Below are 16587 nucleotides of genomic sequence, written 5' to 3'. Positions count from 1 at the left end.
AAAAATAATTAATTATTAATTTAAAATAAAAATATTTATTATTATCAAAATCTTGCTTTAAACAGAAAAAATAATTTGATTATATTAAATCCTGGTGCTACAGTACAATTCATCAAACATGCAAAATGATTGGCTCTTTCATACGCTATGGATCGAAGGTACGCCGAAATGGATTGTTGTAGAATGAATGGTGAAAACATTGAATAGAACAATGTGAAATGTACGCTTTTGCATAATACTTTCCGAAAATCAACATGGTAAAGAAAAAAATCTTATTTTTGAAAGGGGAAAAGAATTAAGCACTTTTTAAAAACACCTAATGAAAAAAGCACCTTTAAGGGCTTTTAAAAAAACAAAAAAGCACCTTTAAGCACTTTTTAAAAACACTACGGATTATGTGCATAATGTATATTGTTTATATTCGCCACGGATCGGCAGGTTAAAATACTATCAGCGGGCCGGATAAAGCCTTCCTACAGGCTACAGTTGGTCCAGAGGCCATAATTTGCCCATAACTGGTGAAGACAAAAACAGCAATATCAATTCACAATAAGCAATCATATATCAAACGACATTAGACCAACATACCATTTTTGCAATTCATTTTTAGCATCGTGAAGCAGTTGTGGGCACATCTAGGAGAATTTGATATACTCCTCAGCATTTCATGAAAAGGTATGAAGAGTGGAGCAGGTAATAAATCTCCAGCAATGTGAATAAATTTAAATAAGGCAATCTGCAATTAGATAAAAGAGTTTTCAATCATCTGGAGAGGAAAAAACATTGTTTTTTAAATCATTGATCTTCATAGTGAAACATATGATTTTCATAAAACCAGGGTTTAATGATTAAAGATTGATTCTATTTATTTTACTTTAACTGTAGTTGAACAGCCGACCCAATTTTAGGTTTAGGACCCTATTTAAAATTGGCTGATTAACCCGATATTTTCTAGCCATTAAAAAAAACCTAACATTTAAAATAATAAACACTCTTCTCTAAAATCATATTTAGTTGTTTTCAAATTTCATGGGCGAATAGCCGTCAATATAACTCTAATGCTACTTTTACAATAAAATCAAAACATGCAATGCTCTTAGCTATTCGATGTTCTACTACCAGAACTTTTCATTTTGACCAAAGTGAAAATATTTTATTTTATAACCGCCGTTGAGCCAACCAATGTAACCCAATTCTGGGTCAACGACTACTAATGTTCAATTCCTCTTGTAATTTTGAGCCTAATCCAGAACACAAAAGAACTCCTGGATCAAGTATTGGGGGAAATTTGCATTCGTGGAAAACTTTTTGATGGAATTAACACATATCTGCATCACATGGAGAAGAAAACCACCCACAGTTAGCCTAATGGCAAAAGCACTCTAACCCAAGATCCATCCATCAATTAGGATATTTAATGTCAGCACTGTGGTCGGCGCAAGCCGGATACGGATTTCGCATCGACCAACCATTGCTGCGATTTGAACCCGGTTCACCTCATTGGTAGACGAATGCTCTATCCCCTGAGCCATCACGGCTCAAGATTGATTCTAAGTGTTTTAATACACAGTAGATAGAGAGAGATATCATAAACAAATGACCGCTGATACATAATATACACAAGCCAAGATGCATACATTTCTTTAATAAATACCTCTCATCTGTCAACCATGAATCTCAAAGTTGAATCACGTCATTAAACAATCATTTTTTTACGCGCTTTGCTAAGATATTAAGGTAAATTTAAATGATTTTTGTAAGCCACTATTCTTACTACTTAACATTGTTTTTAAAAAAACAGTATTTTTGTTATGAAATAGTTACGACATGCGAGTTTCAAATCGACATTTAAATAATCACTTTTTAACGCACTTGATTTGTGTTGATTTCATTGATAATTTAAGAGATTTTTAAAATTTTTTTGGCAATTATTTCTCTCCATTTTTCAACTATATTTTAAAAGTTATTTTAATACTTTCCCCATAGTTTTAAAAATTTTAAATACTTTTATTACATCATGCAAATTTAAAATCACCCATTTGACACTCTTTATTCATGCTGATTTCATCATAAATATAAGTAACTTTTTAAAAAAATCTTTTTTTCCTCATTGCAATATCATTTTCACGTGAATTCCCAAGTCTTACATTTCCCGAGATATTATAACATGGTGATAAACAAACAAGAGAGCAAGCAAACATCAAGTATGAAGGCAAAAAAAAAATAAATAAATAAATAAATAAAAAGGCAAGAGCAATGATATGTTATTTTGGGACACATATTTTGAGCACCGTACATGGACTTTTCTCAATTACATAAAAAAACAATGTATTTAAAAATTCTTACCTGTCTATGAGATGGTCTGTTGTAATATGATAATTCTGATAAGCTATCAGATGGACACCAAAAATCTGCAGCTAATTCTAAATTAAGAGGATCTTTTAAATACAAATCTGATATCTAGAAGAAAAATAATACTGAATAGTTGCAATCATTCAATATCAGGCACAATACAAAGTATAATATAGTGATTATAAGCGCAGGGGTCTATCCAGGTTTTTCTGAGAGGTACCTATTTTGTGAAAATTTAGGCATAATTTATGAAAAATTATATTAAAAGATTAACACAAAAACATGGATTTATCGTTTCTTAAGGGATACAAAAATAAAATTTCAAGAAAAAGTATTTTATGAAACTACCGTTTTTCCTACAGTTGAATTTGTGAAGGTACCGCTAAACGGTAGTAAATTTAGCCTGGACAGACCCCTGAATCGGGCAGATTACAAATGATCTGTTTATATAACAAACAAAAAATAAGTCAGAAATTTTTTTAAAAATTTTATTGCATGTTTAAGTGATACCCTAAAAATAGTTTTCATGATCATGATAAAATAACTACTTTCTGGTAAAGAACTCTTTTTCTTGATTATATTAGCCTCCATAAAACGATTGAGAGATTTTTCGGTTTCAATTTCAGAGGGTGAAAAATTAAGCCTAAAATGGAGAATATCTAGCGAAATGCAACAGAGTTGCACATGAGAGTACAAGAAACTAATCCAACACAGCTCAGTAGATACATATGTGGACTCTGAAGTATTTCATCAAACTTGTAAAATGAATTGTGAAAACGTTGAATAGAACAATGAGAAAACCAAGTTTTTGCATAGTACGTGGCAAAAATCGACACGGTAGAGGGAAAAAATCTCATTTTCGAACAGGGAAAATTAAGCTCTTTTCAAAAACATTCAATAAAAAAAGTACATATAAGGGCTTTTAAAAAACGAAAATTGAAAATAAGCACTTTTTGAAAACACTACACACTATGAACATTATTTTGCACTAGTTTCTTGAATTAGTTTATCACAGGATTTGACTGTAATAAAAAAATTAAGAAAAATATAATAATTTTTTACCAGGTTTAATAAGTGTTCAAAGTGCAGAGGTAAATTGGATGGTGGCTCTAATCCTTCCCTGAAATGTGATTCTATGATGCGAGCTGTTTCATCCCCTCTGTTTCGTAGCTCTTTCACCTGAAAAAAAAGAAAAGAACTAAATCATAAAACTCCCCATACAAAATGCGCAACACGTGTTCATTTTTTTTAACTATCAGGTTATCACATATTAAAAAAAGTGCCATATTTTATAACTAAAAAATAAATAATAACTAAAATAAAGAGAACTAATTTTCCAAGGAAGTAATGAGAGAGAGGGGGATATAAATTACTAGGTACTGTAGCGGTTAAAAATATAAACATTTCACGGAAAAATTAAAACATTTTCAGTACAATACATCTTTACTCAACTATTTTTAAGAAGGGGGAAACAAAGAACTTTAAATAATGTAATGCTCTGCCTATATTTCTTTCATTTTCCACACCATTTTTAAAAAATTAATTAATAAAATGAAATAAAGACATGGTCAACATTCAATACTTTTAAATAAAAAAATTCAGATAAGAACAAGTTTATCAGAAATTACTGTCCAGAACAGTGAAATTTCTTGCATGGGGTAAGGAATTTCAGTTCACTGTGAGACTAAGTGTATCGTGAAAGTTCGAAAGAAAAAATAGCGTATTAACCATTTTTTCATCTAGAAACAAAAATGACATTATGACAAGAAAGAAAAATATTTAGTACAATAAAATATAAGCTGCTAAGACACAGAAATATAAAATGAAGAGTGATAAAAAAAACACAACAGAATAATTAAAATTACTACTTTTAGTTCGTAGATATAAATGGCATACCTTTAAAGGCATCAATACAATAAAATCTGTGACAATGCTATGGACACGTTTTAAGAAGAATTCCTAAAATGAAATGAAAAAATTGTCACAAACATCAGAGAAAAATTTAATACTAAATAACTTTATACAATATAATTGAAAACAAATACAAGATTGCTAGTCATATCTGGAAAAAAAGTCACTGTGTTATCCCTGTACACATTATACACAATACATTAAGAGGAAATAAACAATCACTGTGCTATTGAGTGACTTACATTAAGTCTAGCTAAACTAGTTTTAATTGCTGGAGAAAGGAACAGCTTAACATACTTAAATAATGCTATCATCCGAAATTATGAAACATAAATTTAATTAAGGATGATGAAAATCGATAAACAAAAGTGGATTTAAAAAAAACCTAACTAGTCAATACTCTCAGAGTAGAAGTTTCAAGTTATTCAAATTGGACATATCATTGACATCACTCTAAAAATGCTTAATAATAAAATCTTGAGGATATACTTGATGACAGTCGGTCCGGAAAAAATTCTGATTTTTTATTAAATCCTCGATTGCCCAAGAGCAAATTATGGTTGAAAATGAAAAAGTAAAATCTCCCAATTTGACAGGGTATCAAATTCCCTGACAATTCCCGGCTTTGGGGTAAAAGTAAGTTTTCGGTGATAATTCCCAGATTTGTTTTACTCTTTTCTTTTACCGGTGCATACTAACCCTACATTCATTAGAAACGCTCTTTAAAAAATGCTGTGTCATAATAGAAACTTTGAAAAAAAGAAAAGTTTTAAAAAAAAGCAAAAGAAAACAGAAAAAATTGTCCTCGCTTCTGAAATGTGACTTCAACGATGAAAACCACACTTTACTATGTTACCTGTATCATCTGTCTTACCGTAAAGAAAAAAGTGGCAATAAAAAATAAAGTCTATATGAAATGTAATGATGCACTATAATTAGAACAAAAAAAAACAGTAAAAATTAAACAAACTAAAAAAGTTTTCCATTCTTGAAAAAAAAAAATAAGTTAAAAAATGAAAAAATAGACTTGCTCGAATATTATTAAAAAGAAAAACAATTCAGCAGTACATAACTTATAGTTCAGTATAAAGTAATCTAGTTTAAATTTTTCCAAGTTTCGCTTTTAAATATGTCTGTCAGAAAAATCAACAAGTTTTAGAACCTAACAAATAAGTGTACAAACTATTTCTAATAATGTGTTGTAAAAAATACGACATTAAATTATTCTTTACAGTGTTTTCATTACAGAAAAAAAATGGGAGAGAACTTCTTACCCTTTCTAAAAAACAGGGTTAGATTTCAAAGAGTTAAGTGAGATTTCTAAAAATTAAAAAAACACGAATAGACTTGGAAAAAAATATTTCTTTAATTATAATACATTTTCAGCACCTTCTAATTTCTAAACCATTGAATATTTTTGCTGCATCATCATATGGAAAATGTTCTTTATCTACTTTTTCATCAGCTATTCTCATTAGGATGCTCAAATGCTCATCAGCCAATCTGTTACAATATTTTGCCTTAATTCGGTTTTGGGTGCTAAATGACCTTGCAACAAATGTTAAACTATTCGGAATCACTAATTAAATTTGCAGCATTGTGCACACACTTACCTATCCTCTACATCTGCCAGCATAGGATTTTTAATTATTTCTGCTATAGAATAGCGAAGTTCGTTGACGTTGTTTCCTTGTTCATACTTCTTGTTAGGTCATAAAGCATAGTTTTTACAGATTTAAACTTTTACTAATTGCTGTAAATTGTTGATGACGGAGTTTAGTAATTCATTAACAGCTAAAAATAGAGCTAACTTTAAACAACTTATAATAAAGGACTCATTTGTTTTCTCAACACTTGTTCTCATGTCTTTTTTCAAAATGGCGGATTTTATTCAAAATGACGGAAAACGAAATTTTCTCCAAAATTTGAGAGATTTGTGCATTTTAAATTTCATTCATTGAGTGTGCGAACTTCTCGCACTAATCATTTTTTAATGCGAGAAAAGAAAAAAATATGTGAGATTCTCGCGTTCTCACACTGTAGTGAAAACACTGCTTTATTAAATCTATTAAAACAATTGCTTAACGTCCAAAACATAACCATGGTTACAGCATCGGAAAAATAATCATCTAATCAAAAGATTAATTTAAAAAAAGGGTTTATTTAAAACAAACCTGGTTATGAAAGGTAGAATTTTTCACTATGAGACTCCTCAGGGACAAAAATGCGTTTTGATCTATAGCAAGATCAATAGTTTTCTCGTCATCATCTGTACAGTCATCCACATTGAATGCTAAATTGAATTATTTTTAGATTAATAAATATGAACCACAAAAATTTCATCATATCAACTTCTGAGAAAGTAAGTACATCTCATATTATAAACAGGGGTAGCAGCAAAGTTTTTAAAATTTTAGGGTAACTTTAGGAACTTTTTTCAAAAAATTTTAGGTAAATTTTAGGGGTAATATATGATTTTGCTAGGATAAAAACAGATCACACAGTAGTTTATTACATAACGGAAGATTATTACAATTCATCCACACATATCATAAATAATTGCAAGCCATAAAATAAAGCTCTGAAGCTAAGTCAAGAATGAAATCTCTAAAGTGTAAAAATGAAATTTCAACTTTACATATTACCTATCAGAAATTAAGTGCATAATTCAGGAACAGGCAAAAGTGAGAATAAATGAAGAGAAAAAATAAATTAACACCAACTTGGATCTTTATTTAATTTTTACCTTCTTAATCAAAACTTTATTATTACCCTTTACCTTACTTTATTAAGAAAAACTATTGTGTGATATTATTAGATTTCAAATCAGCAATTTATATTAGAAGTTAGAGAAAAAGAAATTAATCATGATCATTTTTCTAATATATTCTTGATATGATTTGTGAGATTCTTTTACTGCCCTCAATAGTGTTGTGGTGATCTTCAACACTCCTCCATAATTTCGAATGGTATCTTTGATTAGTCTAAGAGACATAATAGTATTCTCATGGTGACTCACATTAAGCATTGCTTTATTTATCGAAAAACCTCTCTCAGGATCAGAATTCCCATGTGGTAAAATTAAAAGTTTTAATTAATGTAGTTAAATTCTTGTATTTTAGATTATTGCTTTTTTATTTATATTCAGCCTATAACTCTAATTTTTTAGGAACACCAACAAAATTTAATCAGATTTTTAGGAATTTTAGGGTTTGCACATAGTTTGAGGAATTTTATGAATTTTAGGGGGAATGCAACCCCTGTATAAAATTATATTCACTGGTGTAAGAGAATTCGTAGACTTGGTCGATTATCTCTAGAGTCACTGGATCAATTTTAATGAAATTTGATATGTACATATATTGATACAATACAAAACAAATAACTATGCAATAATTGTAATACACATGCATGATCATGCATTACACTCATTGGAATCAGAAGGTATGATATTGACACAAGATAATTCAAGCCAATTGCCGCAGGAAATGATAAACTGCCCTATTTTAAGTATTAAATCACACTGCAAGGCCTGTATATCTGTAAGAGAGGACCATACCCCCTATTAACCCATTTTTTTGTTGTTGTTTATTCTGCAACCGCTGTTTAATGCCTTCCGACTCCAACGAGTATTACGCACGATCTCGAGTGTTTGTTACAATTGTTAAATGGTGATTTGCTTTGTATTGTATCAATGTATGTACATATCAAATTTTATTAAAATGAGTCCAGTAGTTCTAGAGTTAATCGGCCAAGTCTGCAAATTCTCTGAATTTCTTGCACCAGCATAATATTAAATTATTTTCTAACTGTGAGTTTTAAAACACATCCATAAAATAAGTTTTAAATACATACACTTTCATTTGAAAAAATAAAGAAATACCTTGAAGGTTTGCAGAGAATCGTGATAAGGTTGTAAGAGTAACACCCCAGGCGAAGAGAAGAACGGATTTTAGTTCTGGAACTTTCCATTTATCTTGATTTAAAACTAACAACTTATGAATTGTAGATCCTATATCAGGAATGCTGAATAAATTTAACTTCTGAATGATTCCTGAAATAGATATTTTTTTTTTTTTGTATAAACAATGCATGTCAAGTAAAAAATTCTCGTATTGACATGTTCATTTTTTCATGCCTAAAAGCAATGTTAAATTTATTAAAAAATAAATAGATTTATATTTTCAGCTTAATAAATTCATTAACTTTAACAAGCTCAAATCAATATATTAATTTTCAGAAATAACATTTTAAGTATCTTAATATGCAATTTAAATTTTAAAAAAAATACTTATTTAATAAAAAGTTAAAAAAATTACAATTATTTTTCATGAAAACCAAATTAGTAATAAAATTAGCAATTATTACAATAAAATAAATAAGAGTAGCACAGCATAAAATGACAGCACTAATTCATAGCTGCCAACCTCTAGTTATAAAAATGCAGAAGATAGACAAAAAAAAAAAATGCAGAAGAAATGCCAAAAAATGCAGAAGATTTGCAAATGCATACTAATTACAAAAGAATTTATAAAAAAAGGTGATTTTAATTATTTATTTATAAATTCACAATAATATGAGCATAAGAAAGCAATATACTCACCTTTATTTTAAAACAAGAAAAGGAAAAACATTTTAAAAAAACCTTTGACCAGCTACTTGATGGTACAATATTCATTTATTAATTCTTGATTAAAGGGAAATATGTAAAATTATAACATTACATTAGTTTAATTACAATATAGTAGTATGCACTGTATATGAACTTATAATAGAAATTATGGAAAGAGAATAACATTATAAAAATCATTTTTGTAAAGATGCTTTAGAAGCACTTTTTGCTTTTACTAAAAATTCTTTTGAAAAGTCTCTTTCAAAACAAAGTCTACCTTCTTTAGACTTAATTATTAAAAGTTTTTCGAGAGTCTCATCAGACATCGATGAGCGAAATTGAGTTCTATTTTTTTTTCATAACAGAAAACACCCTTTCACATTCAGCGTTGCTGTGAGGTATAGTCAATATAGCTTTCAATACTTTTGAAATTTTTTTATATTTGGGGCAACCTTCTGCGTCATAGATATTAATCAAAGTTGCAACTTGTTGATCCATAGGATCAGAGGAAATGCTTAAGTGTTCAACTTGCAAGGAATTGAATTCAGTCTCTAGATTATTTAAAGCTTCATCTTCACTTTCTTCATTTTCTCTTGTTAATAAAAAAATAAACTTTTTAACAAAGTATCTTATACTGGCGAAAGACTTAGAAGAAATTTTGGCCAAATCTGCCACCTCAGCATGCTCCAATATCTCATCATTTAGAGGAAATCTCTTTACAATGTATTCACACAAAGCTACAAAAAACTTCCTGACTTCTGCATAAAATTCTTTTCTTTCTTCAATTGTTAAAGATTCCAATATACTTAATTTGCGATTGCCTACACGTAGATCGCCATCATTTTTTTGGACAGTAGGATCCTGAAAGGGGACTTTAATCAACTCAAACTTTTTTAGACAATTAGCATCAATAAAATAAAGAAATATGGTTTTCAATAGATTTGTAAGTATTTGCTTCAGATTATGTATTAGAGGTGAACTTGTTTGCAAAAGCATATTTATTCTTTCAAAGTCCGCTGAGGCAAATAAGACAAAAGAGCAAAATGCCTTATTAATATTAGAAGATAAGAAATAAAATATTTTTTCTTCTCTTTCTACAAAATTATTTTTATTTGCTGCTTTACCTATTTTATTTTTTTGGACTCTGGCAGATGACAGTCTACTTTTCTTTTCTTGGCATTTGAAGGGCCCTGTTGAATTCTTTCTGATCTTTGTTCTTTGCTCAAATTATCGGATGACTTTTTTGCTACTTTGGTTGTTATATTCTGTTTTAGACTAGTAGATAAACTTTCTCTTTTTACTTCACTGAGAAAGAAGCTGAGAAGAGGATCCCACTGATCTAAAATTGGACCTAAGCATCGACCAAGAGACAGCCACCGAGTAGGGGCACGTTTTAAAATTTTACGCATTTCAACATCATGAAGTTGTTGAAAGTATTTTAATTTTTCTTTTCTCTTAGAACTAAATTCCAGATAGTAAAAAATATCAATTACTGCCTGGTCAAGGGGGAAATTCATTGCAGAAATAGATTTCTGTAAAGCTAAATTAAGAATTATATTCAAAATTACAAGGATTTCTAATTATATTTTTAAACTCCCTGAGGAATCAATGTTTTCCTGGTTTTTGATGTAACAAAAAAAAAACATACCTGCCAACATTGGAGAAATAAAATAATGGTGATTTTGCTAGCAACATTTTTTAGGCTAAGAGCGAAGTTTTGATACATCATCCTTAATCAAATATGTCAAAAAGAGAAATTCAAAATTGGAAATTATAAAAGCACTTATATTTCGCGTAGTAAAAAAATACATGTATAAATCCTAATATAAGGAAGATCATTTTAAAACGTTATTAATAATTACTTAAACTATTTTATTTTATAACCGTTGTTGAACAGCCAATCCAAATTTTTCTCAATCTACCAATGCTCAACTACGGAGCCTTGTAATTTTGAACCCAATGCAGAAGACAAAGGAATTCCTGTATAAAGTATTGGGAAAATTTTGCCTTTGTGGATTACTTAAACTTTTAACACTCAACATACTACAGTACTGGAAATAGCACCATCTGATGAGGAATAAGAAGTATTTTTGCCATCAGCAAATATTTGATCGCCAATTTTTATTAAAAAATTTCTTTAATAAATACGGAGAAATTTGAGAATATACAGATAGTTGTAAAATACATTAGTTTTCGTTAAGAAACATGAGACTTGGCATGTTATGTTGGTAACAAGAAAAAATTAGTTGAGATTTTTTAAAAACTAATATCAATAAGCATTACCATCAGCTTCATCACAATTTTGCAAACAGCTAACATCAATGATATATAGAAATGCCATCATTATGAATAGCGTGGGTTTATCGAGGGAGCCATCGCTTGAAACACCAGCTTGCTTTGATAAATATGCCAAGACTCGCAAAATTTCGTCCTTCGTCAAGGATCCTTGGCAAGACCATCCAAAAACAATCTCTGAGAGGGTCAGCTTGATCTCATTGATTAAATCTGTCACCTAACATTTACAAACAAAGTGTTTCAAAATAATAAGAACTCAAATATATAACTAATTAATTAAATACAAGATTGCCACAGAAAAAAATGAACAAAATACAGTGAATTCGCGATAACTCGAATCTGATAGGACTGACGAAAAACTTCGACATATCGGAAGTTCGACTTACCGTTAGTTTCGGTTTTGTTCTTTCAAAATATTGTCGGATTATTTAATTAATGCTTATCAATTACAAATCTTCTAAATGCTTACAATATTTAGGATCATTTTTTTGACAAGCCATTTACGATAAGACTGATGTTTGAAGCACTTAATGATATCCTGGTCCATCGGCTGCAACTTTGCTGTTGTGTTTGGCGGGAGAAACTGCAGGTTTGCTGCTTTCAAATTAGGTAGATCACTATGCGCTGTGCATTTATCCATAAAAAGTATCACTTTTCTTTTTTTAGCGAAGAATTTACGATCCAATTTTCTTACATAGTCTTCAAATAAAAATGATGTCATCCAAAACTTTTTGTTAGACTTGTAATCCAAAGGATACGTTTTTACATTCTTGAAACATCGGGGATTTCGGTATTTTCTGATAACAAGTAAGGGCAATTTCTCTGTCCCAGAAGCATTTCCTTCAACTAGGACAGTCTAACGTTCCTTGTTCATTTTATCCCCTGAGCATTTTTCATCCTTAAACATCATAGTCTTATTTGGAAGACATTTAAAAAATAAACCCATATCACCAATATTGAAAACATCATTTTAACTGTATCCTTGAAGTAAGTTTGGTAACGTTTCATTTAACCACTGCTCACATACTTCAAGAGAGACAGCTTTAGCTCCTCCATGAAGAGTGCGAAAGACATTGCGTGTGTTGCAAAGGAAGGGGCAAGATATCAGCTCCTAGATTTTTTTTCTTGCTTTAAAAGATCCACAAAAAAATCGAGTTAAAGGGAGTAAAGTTCGAGTAATCGAGAATAATTAACATGAAATTGAAGATAAAAGGGTCGGGACCCCTTAAAAAAATCGAGTTATAGTAATATTCGAGTTATCGTACTTCGAGTTATAGCGAATTGACTGTAGTTGCTTTTAGTAGTCTAAAGCATGAAAGTAACTGCCAAAAACTATGAAAATAGTTGTCTAAATTAGAACAAATATTCATCAAAAATATGACTAAAATTTTATTAAATGACATAATTGTCATATACCATGATCCACTTAGTCAAGTTGGTGGCAAAAATAAAATTTTTTATACAAACGTTTATGTTCTAGCATGTTATGTTCTAACTTTTTATACCAAAAAAATTAGTATATTTGCAAAAAATTAAGCACTTTTTAATTACTAGAATTCATTCAAAAAATACTTTTCAATAAAAAAAATATTCCCTTATTACTAATTGATTTAGCATGCATATTTATATATATATATATATATATATATATATATATATATATATATATTGTAAAAAGTGATTACTCAAATTCGAAATGCACGCATCGTAATATCATATTAAAAATTGAGTGTTAAATTATTCAGAATTCCGTAGCAATAGCCATTGAAAAGGCGATCGAGAAACAAAAGAGACTTGCAATGGAATCTGTGCAAACTGGACAAATTAAAAAGTGATGACTCAAATTTGCAATTAAAAATGTTTAAATTTTTTTATTTTTTAAGAAAAGAAAAAAATTTGGCTTGTTCAGAAGCTCCACGGGCAGCAGGTTTTCTACCCAATTAATGCTATAAAAACATCGCTAGGCGTACAGAAAAATCTCCCAATAGTCTCCTTTTCCTGAAAATATATGCTTTTCTATCCTTTTCGAGCAAAAAAAGTGGCCAGTCGCCTCATGTCAAAAATAGTTGCAATTCTGCCGCCTGTGGCAAAATAGTTCAAGTCGCCTGTGGCAACCCTGTAAATAACTTAGTAAATCAATGTGCCATAAATTAAGACCATGAAAGGGAGCATAACTGTTTTCATGTTCTCTACATATCTATTTCGTACTAAAATACAAGATTGATTCAAAACAAAAAGTTGTAACTAAATTTGAATTTTGGTAAAAAGTTGATTTTTACAAATAAAAATATTTATCAAAAATATTATAAAAATATGCACATTTTATTTATCATGGTATTGAATTGACAGTTCGACTTTCTTTTTTTTTTTTTTGAACTAATAATGTAGTTTAGCATGCCATGTGACAATTTGCCACCATTGCCCATTTTTTATTTATTCGAAGTAAATACAAAAGGAGTTTTTTTTCTGAAATGATGCTTTTCAATACTCCAAATGCCATTAATTAATATGAAAAAAATTTTAAATTAGGAAGAGAACATTTCAGTCTGACTAAAATGTGAAATTACAAACAATGTGAATTACCAAATGTGAAATAACAAATAATTGTAATAGATGTTAAAATTATTTAAATCAAATCTCAAAAACTGATAACTGTTACTGACAATTTTAAGACTGGTTATTTTCCAGGAATGATATAGGATAATTCTAGGTTTTTGTAAAAAAAATTGCCCTTTTCAACCTTCCCTGATTTTTAGAGTTAAAATAAAATTATCCAACAATACCAGGTTTTCCCTGTTCTGCATGACCTGGAACCCTGTTTCGCTATGAGGTTAAGGGGGAAAAAACTTATAATTAGAAATATTTAGGATAAATAAAAAAACTGTGTGAAAGCTATAAAAAAATACTGAAGTGGTAAAGTTGAAAAAAAGAAAAAGGGAAATATAAAATTTTTTTCTTCTTAATTCTTAAAACAGAACTTCAATGCTAAAAAAAAAAAAATTTCTGGGGAAAAAAATTATCCATAAAACATTAAAAAAGGTATAATTAATGTAAAAACAGAGCTATCTTAAGACCGCCCATAAAAGATTACATACAAAAACAAAACAGAAAAAATAAAAATAGCTTCTTAATTTTTGAAAGGAACTTTTAAAGCTAAACATCTCTCTTCCATGTTTTACCCTATTTTCAAAAAAACGAGAGAAAAAAAGTAAAGAATAAAGTTTTATTGAATTGCTAATACTATTTAAGACAAAATAGAACTTCAGAAAAATGATTTTAAAAAAAAATTCAATATTTAGCTGATTGTGATTTTTATATTACACAGCAGAATAGCAAAAGAATATTATTTCCAAAGGCATTAAATAGCAGTCAGATCATAAAAATTCAACTTTCTGATGGGTAACTCAAAAGCAATTGAAACAAAAAAAAAAAAAAAAAAAAAGAGAAAGAGATTTGCATACAAACCTGTTTACGATATCTAGGTCCCCCTAAAGCACGGTTACGGTGTAAAAGCTCGAGTTCTTTTGTGGTATCATAATTTTCTATAAGATCTAAAAAAAAAGAACATTTAATTGTATACATCCAGTCACAATTATACACAATAATTTTTATTGAAATCATTTTAAATCATATTCTAAACTTTCTTTAATTAAAGTATTTGATTTGAATTTATTTTACTTAAAAGATTGAATTTTTAAAAAATTTAATTGCAAGAACATTAAAGTTTTTACTGTTAGAATTTATAATAAAACAGACTTTTGTAGCAAGTAAAAGAAACCATCACTTTATCTTAAAGATTTTATTTATTTAATTGAACTGTTTATTTTTAATTTTATCTTTTAATAAGAAGGAAATATTTTTGTTAAAAAAAATAATCAGTTTTCTATTGTTTTACTTGAGCATGTGGCCCTTCACTGGTCAATCGGCTGTGCAAGTGGCCCTTCAATCAAAAAGATAGTGCATCCGTAATGGGTATTTAAAAAAAGTCTGTTAAATTAAGTAAAAATAAAAGTTTCTTTTTTTTCTAAATTTGCAATTAAAAAGAGTTTACAAAATTTTAAAATAAAGATACAAAATCACTTAAGTTTAACATTATGTGAAAAATTCACGAACTTCAGAGGGAAAATAAATATGTAACAGCTTAGAAAAAAAAATTACTAGATTTTTAAAAATAACAGTTACTTAGTTATAGCCATTGTATACAAAGAATTGTATACAATGGCTACAAAATAAATTATAATTTTTAATATATAACTGCAGTTTTTTTTTACACATACTGCCAGAGCTGGCAAGGTTTAGGACAAAATGGATTAATCCACAGTTTAAACTGTTCTGTCCAAAATCCCTTTGTCTTAAACTGTCCAAAACCCTTTTATTTAAATTATGTCGCAATTTAAAAAAAAATATTGTGAAAAAGAAAAGGTTAATTTATGAGCAAGGAATAGAACGAAGAAAAGTTTTATTTTATCAAAAAAGTTTATTATTAATATTGCATTATTTATCCTTAAGCAAACACACAATTTATCAGTATTAAAAACACATTTATTCATATTTAAGGAATTAAGTATTCACTTTTGTTGTTCAATGAATTGTGTCCACTATAGCCTTAAATGTTATAAATCTTTTCCTACAATAATATATGAATTTCCTTTCATAAGTAAAAGCAAATAGTATAAAAAGTATCCAATATTTATTAATATATGTAGTTATTATGTGTACAATGGTTACACATAGAGAATTTTAATCTTTCACTAATGTTCAAGGTTTTGGACACTTTAAGACAGTTTTAGTCAGTTTAGGACAGTAAAACCCACATGTCCAAAACCAGTTTAGAATGCAAAAAAAAAAAAAAAAAAAAAAAAAAAAAAAAAAAAAAAAAAAAAAAAAAACTTCAGCCCTGCATACTGCACATAACTACAGAGGATGCAAAACTTTTATCCTCACCAAACTGTCGATAAACATGATTAGGGTGGCCACTCTCATCAGATTTCAAATTTCCCTGATTTTTCCAGGTAAAAATATTAAAATTTCCAGTATTAAAATTTTTCTAATAAAGTTTAGGTAGGTAAGTACAAGAAAAGTACCAATATTATTTAAAATGTTATTTTTAATATATCCTATTAAATAGATGTGGAGAAAATAATATGTTTACCTGGGAGAATATATTGTTTTTAATGAAAAAAAAAATGTTTTTAAGTATTAAATAATTTTTGTACATGATGTACCAAATAGAAAATACAGAGTGACCCGAAAAAAACCTTGGAAAGTACAGTTTAACATATTTTATAACATAACAAGCAAAAGAAAATAATTCCAGGTAATTACACATCTGTAAATTTTTATATTTATTTACATTTCAATATAGCTCCATTTTATACAGTATTTTATCCAAACAGTGCTCTTTATAAAATTCATTG

General features: G+C 28.8%; 1 protein-coding gene across 1 annotated transcript in view; it reads right to left on the bottom strand.

Moving 5' to 3' along the window:
• Window positions 1-16587, bottom strand: part of Nup205 (nuclear pore complex protein Nup205) — a 102646-nt gene that overhangs the window by 67032 nt on the left and 19027 nt on the right. Inside the window, exons 5-12 of the mRNA XM_087158766.1 lie at window positions 14636-14721; window positions 11159-11387; window positions 8147-8317; window positions 6438-6556; window positions 4249-4311; window positions 3415-3531; window positions 2347-2460; window positions 589-736 (exon numbers count right to left, since the gene is read on the bottom strand). Coding sequence (XP_087014892.1) covers window positions 589-736; window positions 2347-2460; window positions 3415-3531; window positions 4249-4311; window positions 6438-6556; window positions 8147-8317; window positions 11159-11387; window positions 14636-14721 — 1047 coding nt within the window. The remainder of the gene's footprint in view (window positions 1-588; window positions 737-2346; window positions 2461-3414; window positions 3532-4248; window positions 4312-6437; window positions 6557-8146; window positions 8318-11158; window positions 11388-14635; window positions 14722-16587) is intronic.

This window comes from Parasteatoda tepidariorum, chromosome 3 (genome assembly GCF_982258835.1).
Source record: "Parasteatoda tepidariorum strain Cologne lab strain chromosome 3, Ptep-v5.0, whole genome shotgun sequence".
Classification (NCBI taxonomy): domain Eukaryota; kingdom Metazoa; phylum Arthropoda; class Arachnida; order Araneae; family Theridiidae; genus Parasteatoda; species Parasteatoda tepidariorum.
The sequence above is the reverse complement of the archived record's forward strand: the minus strand, read 5'-3'. Positions and strand labels throughout refer to the sequence as shown.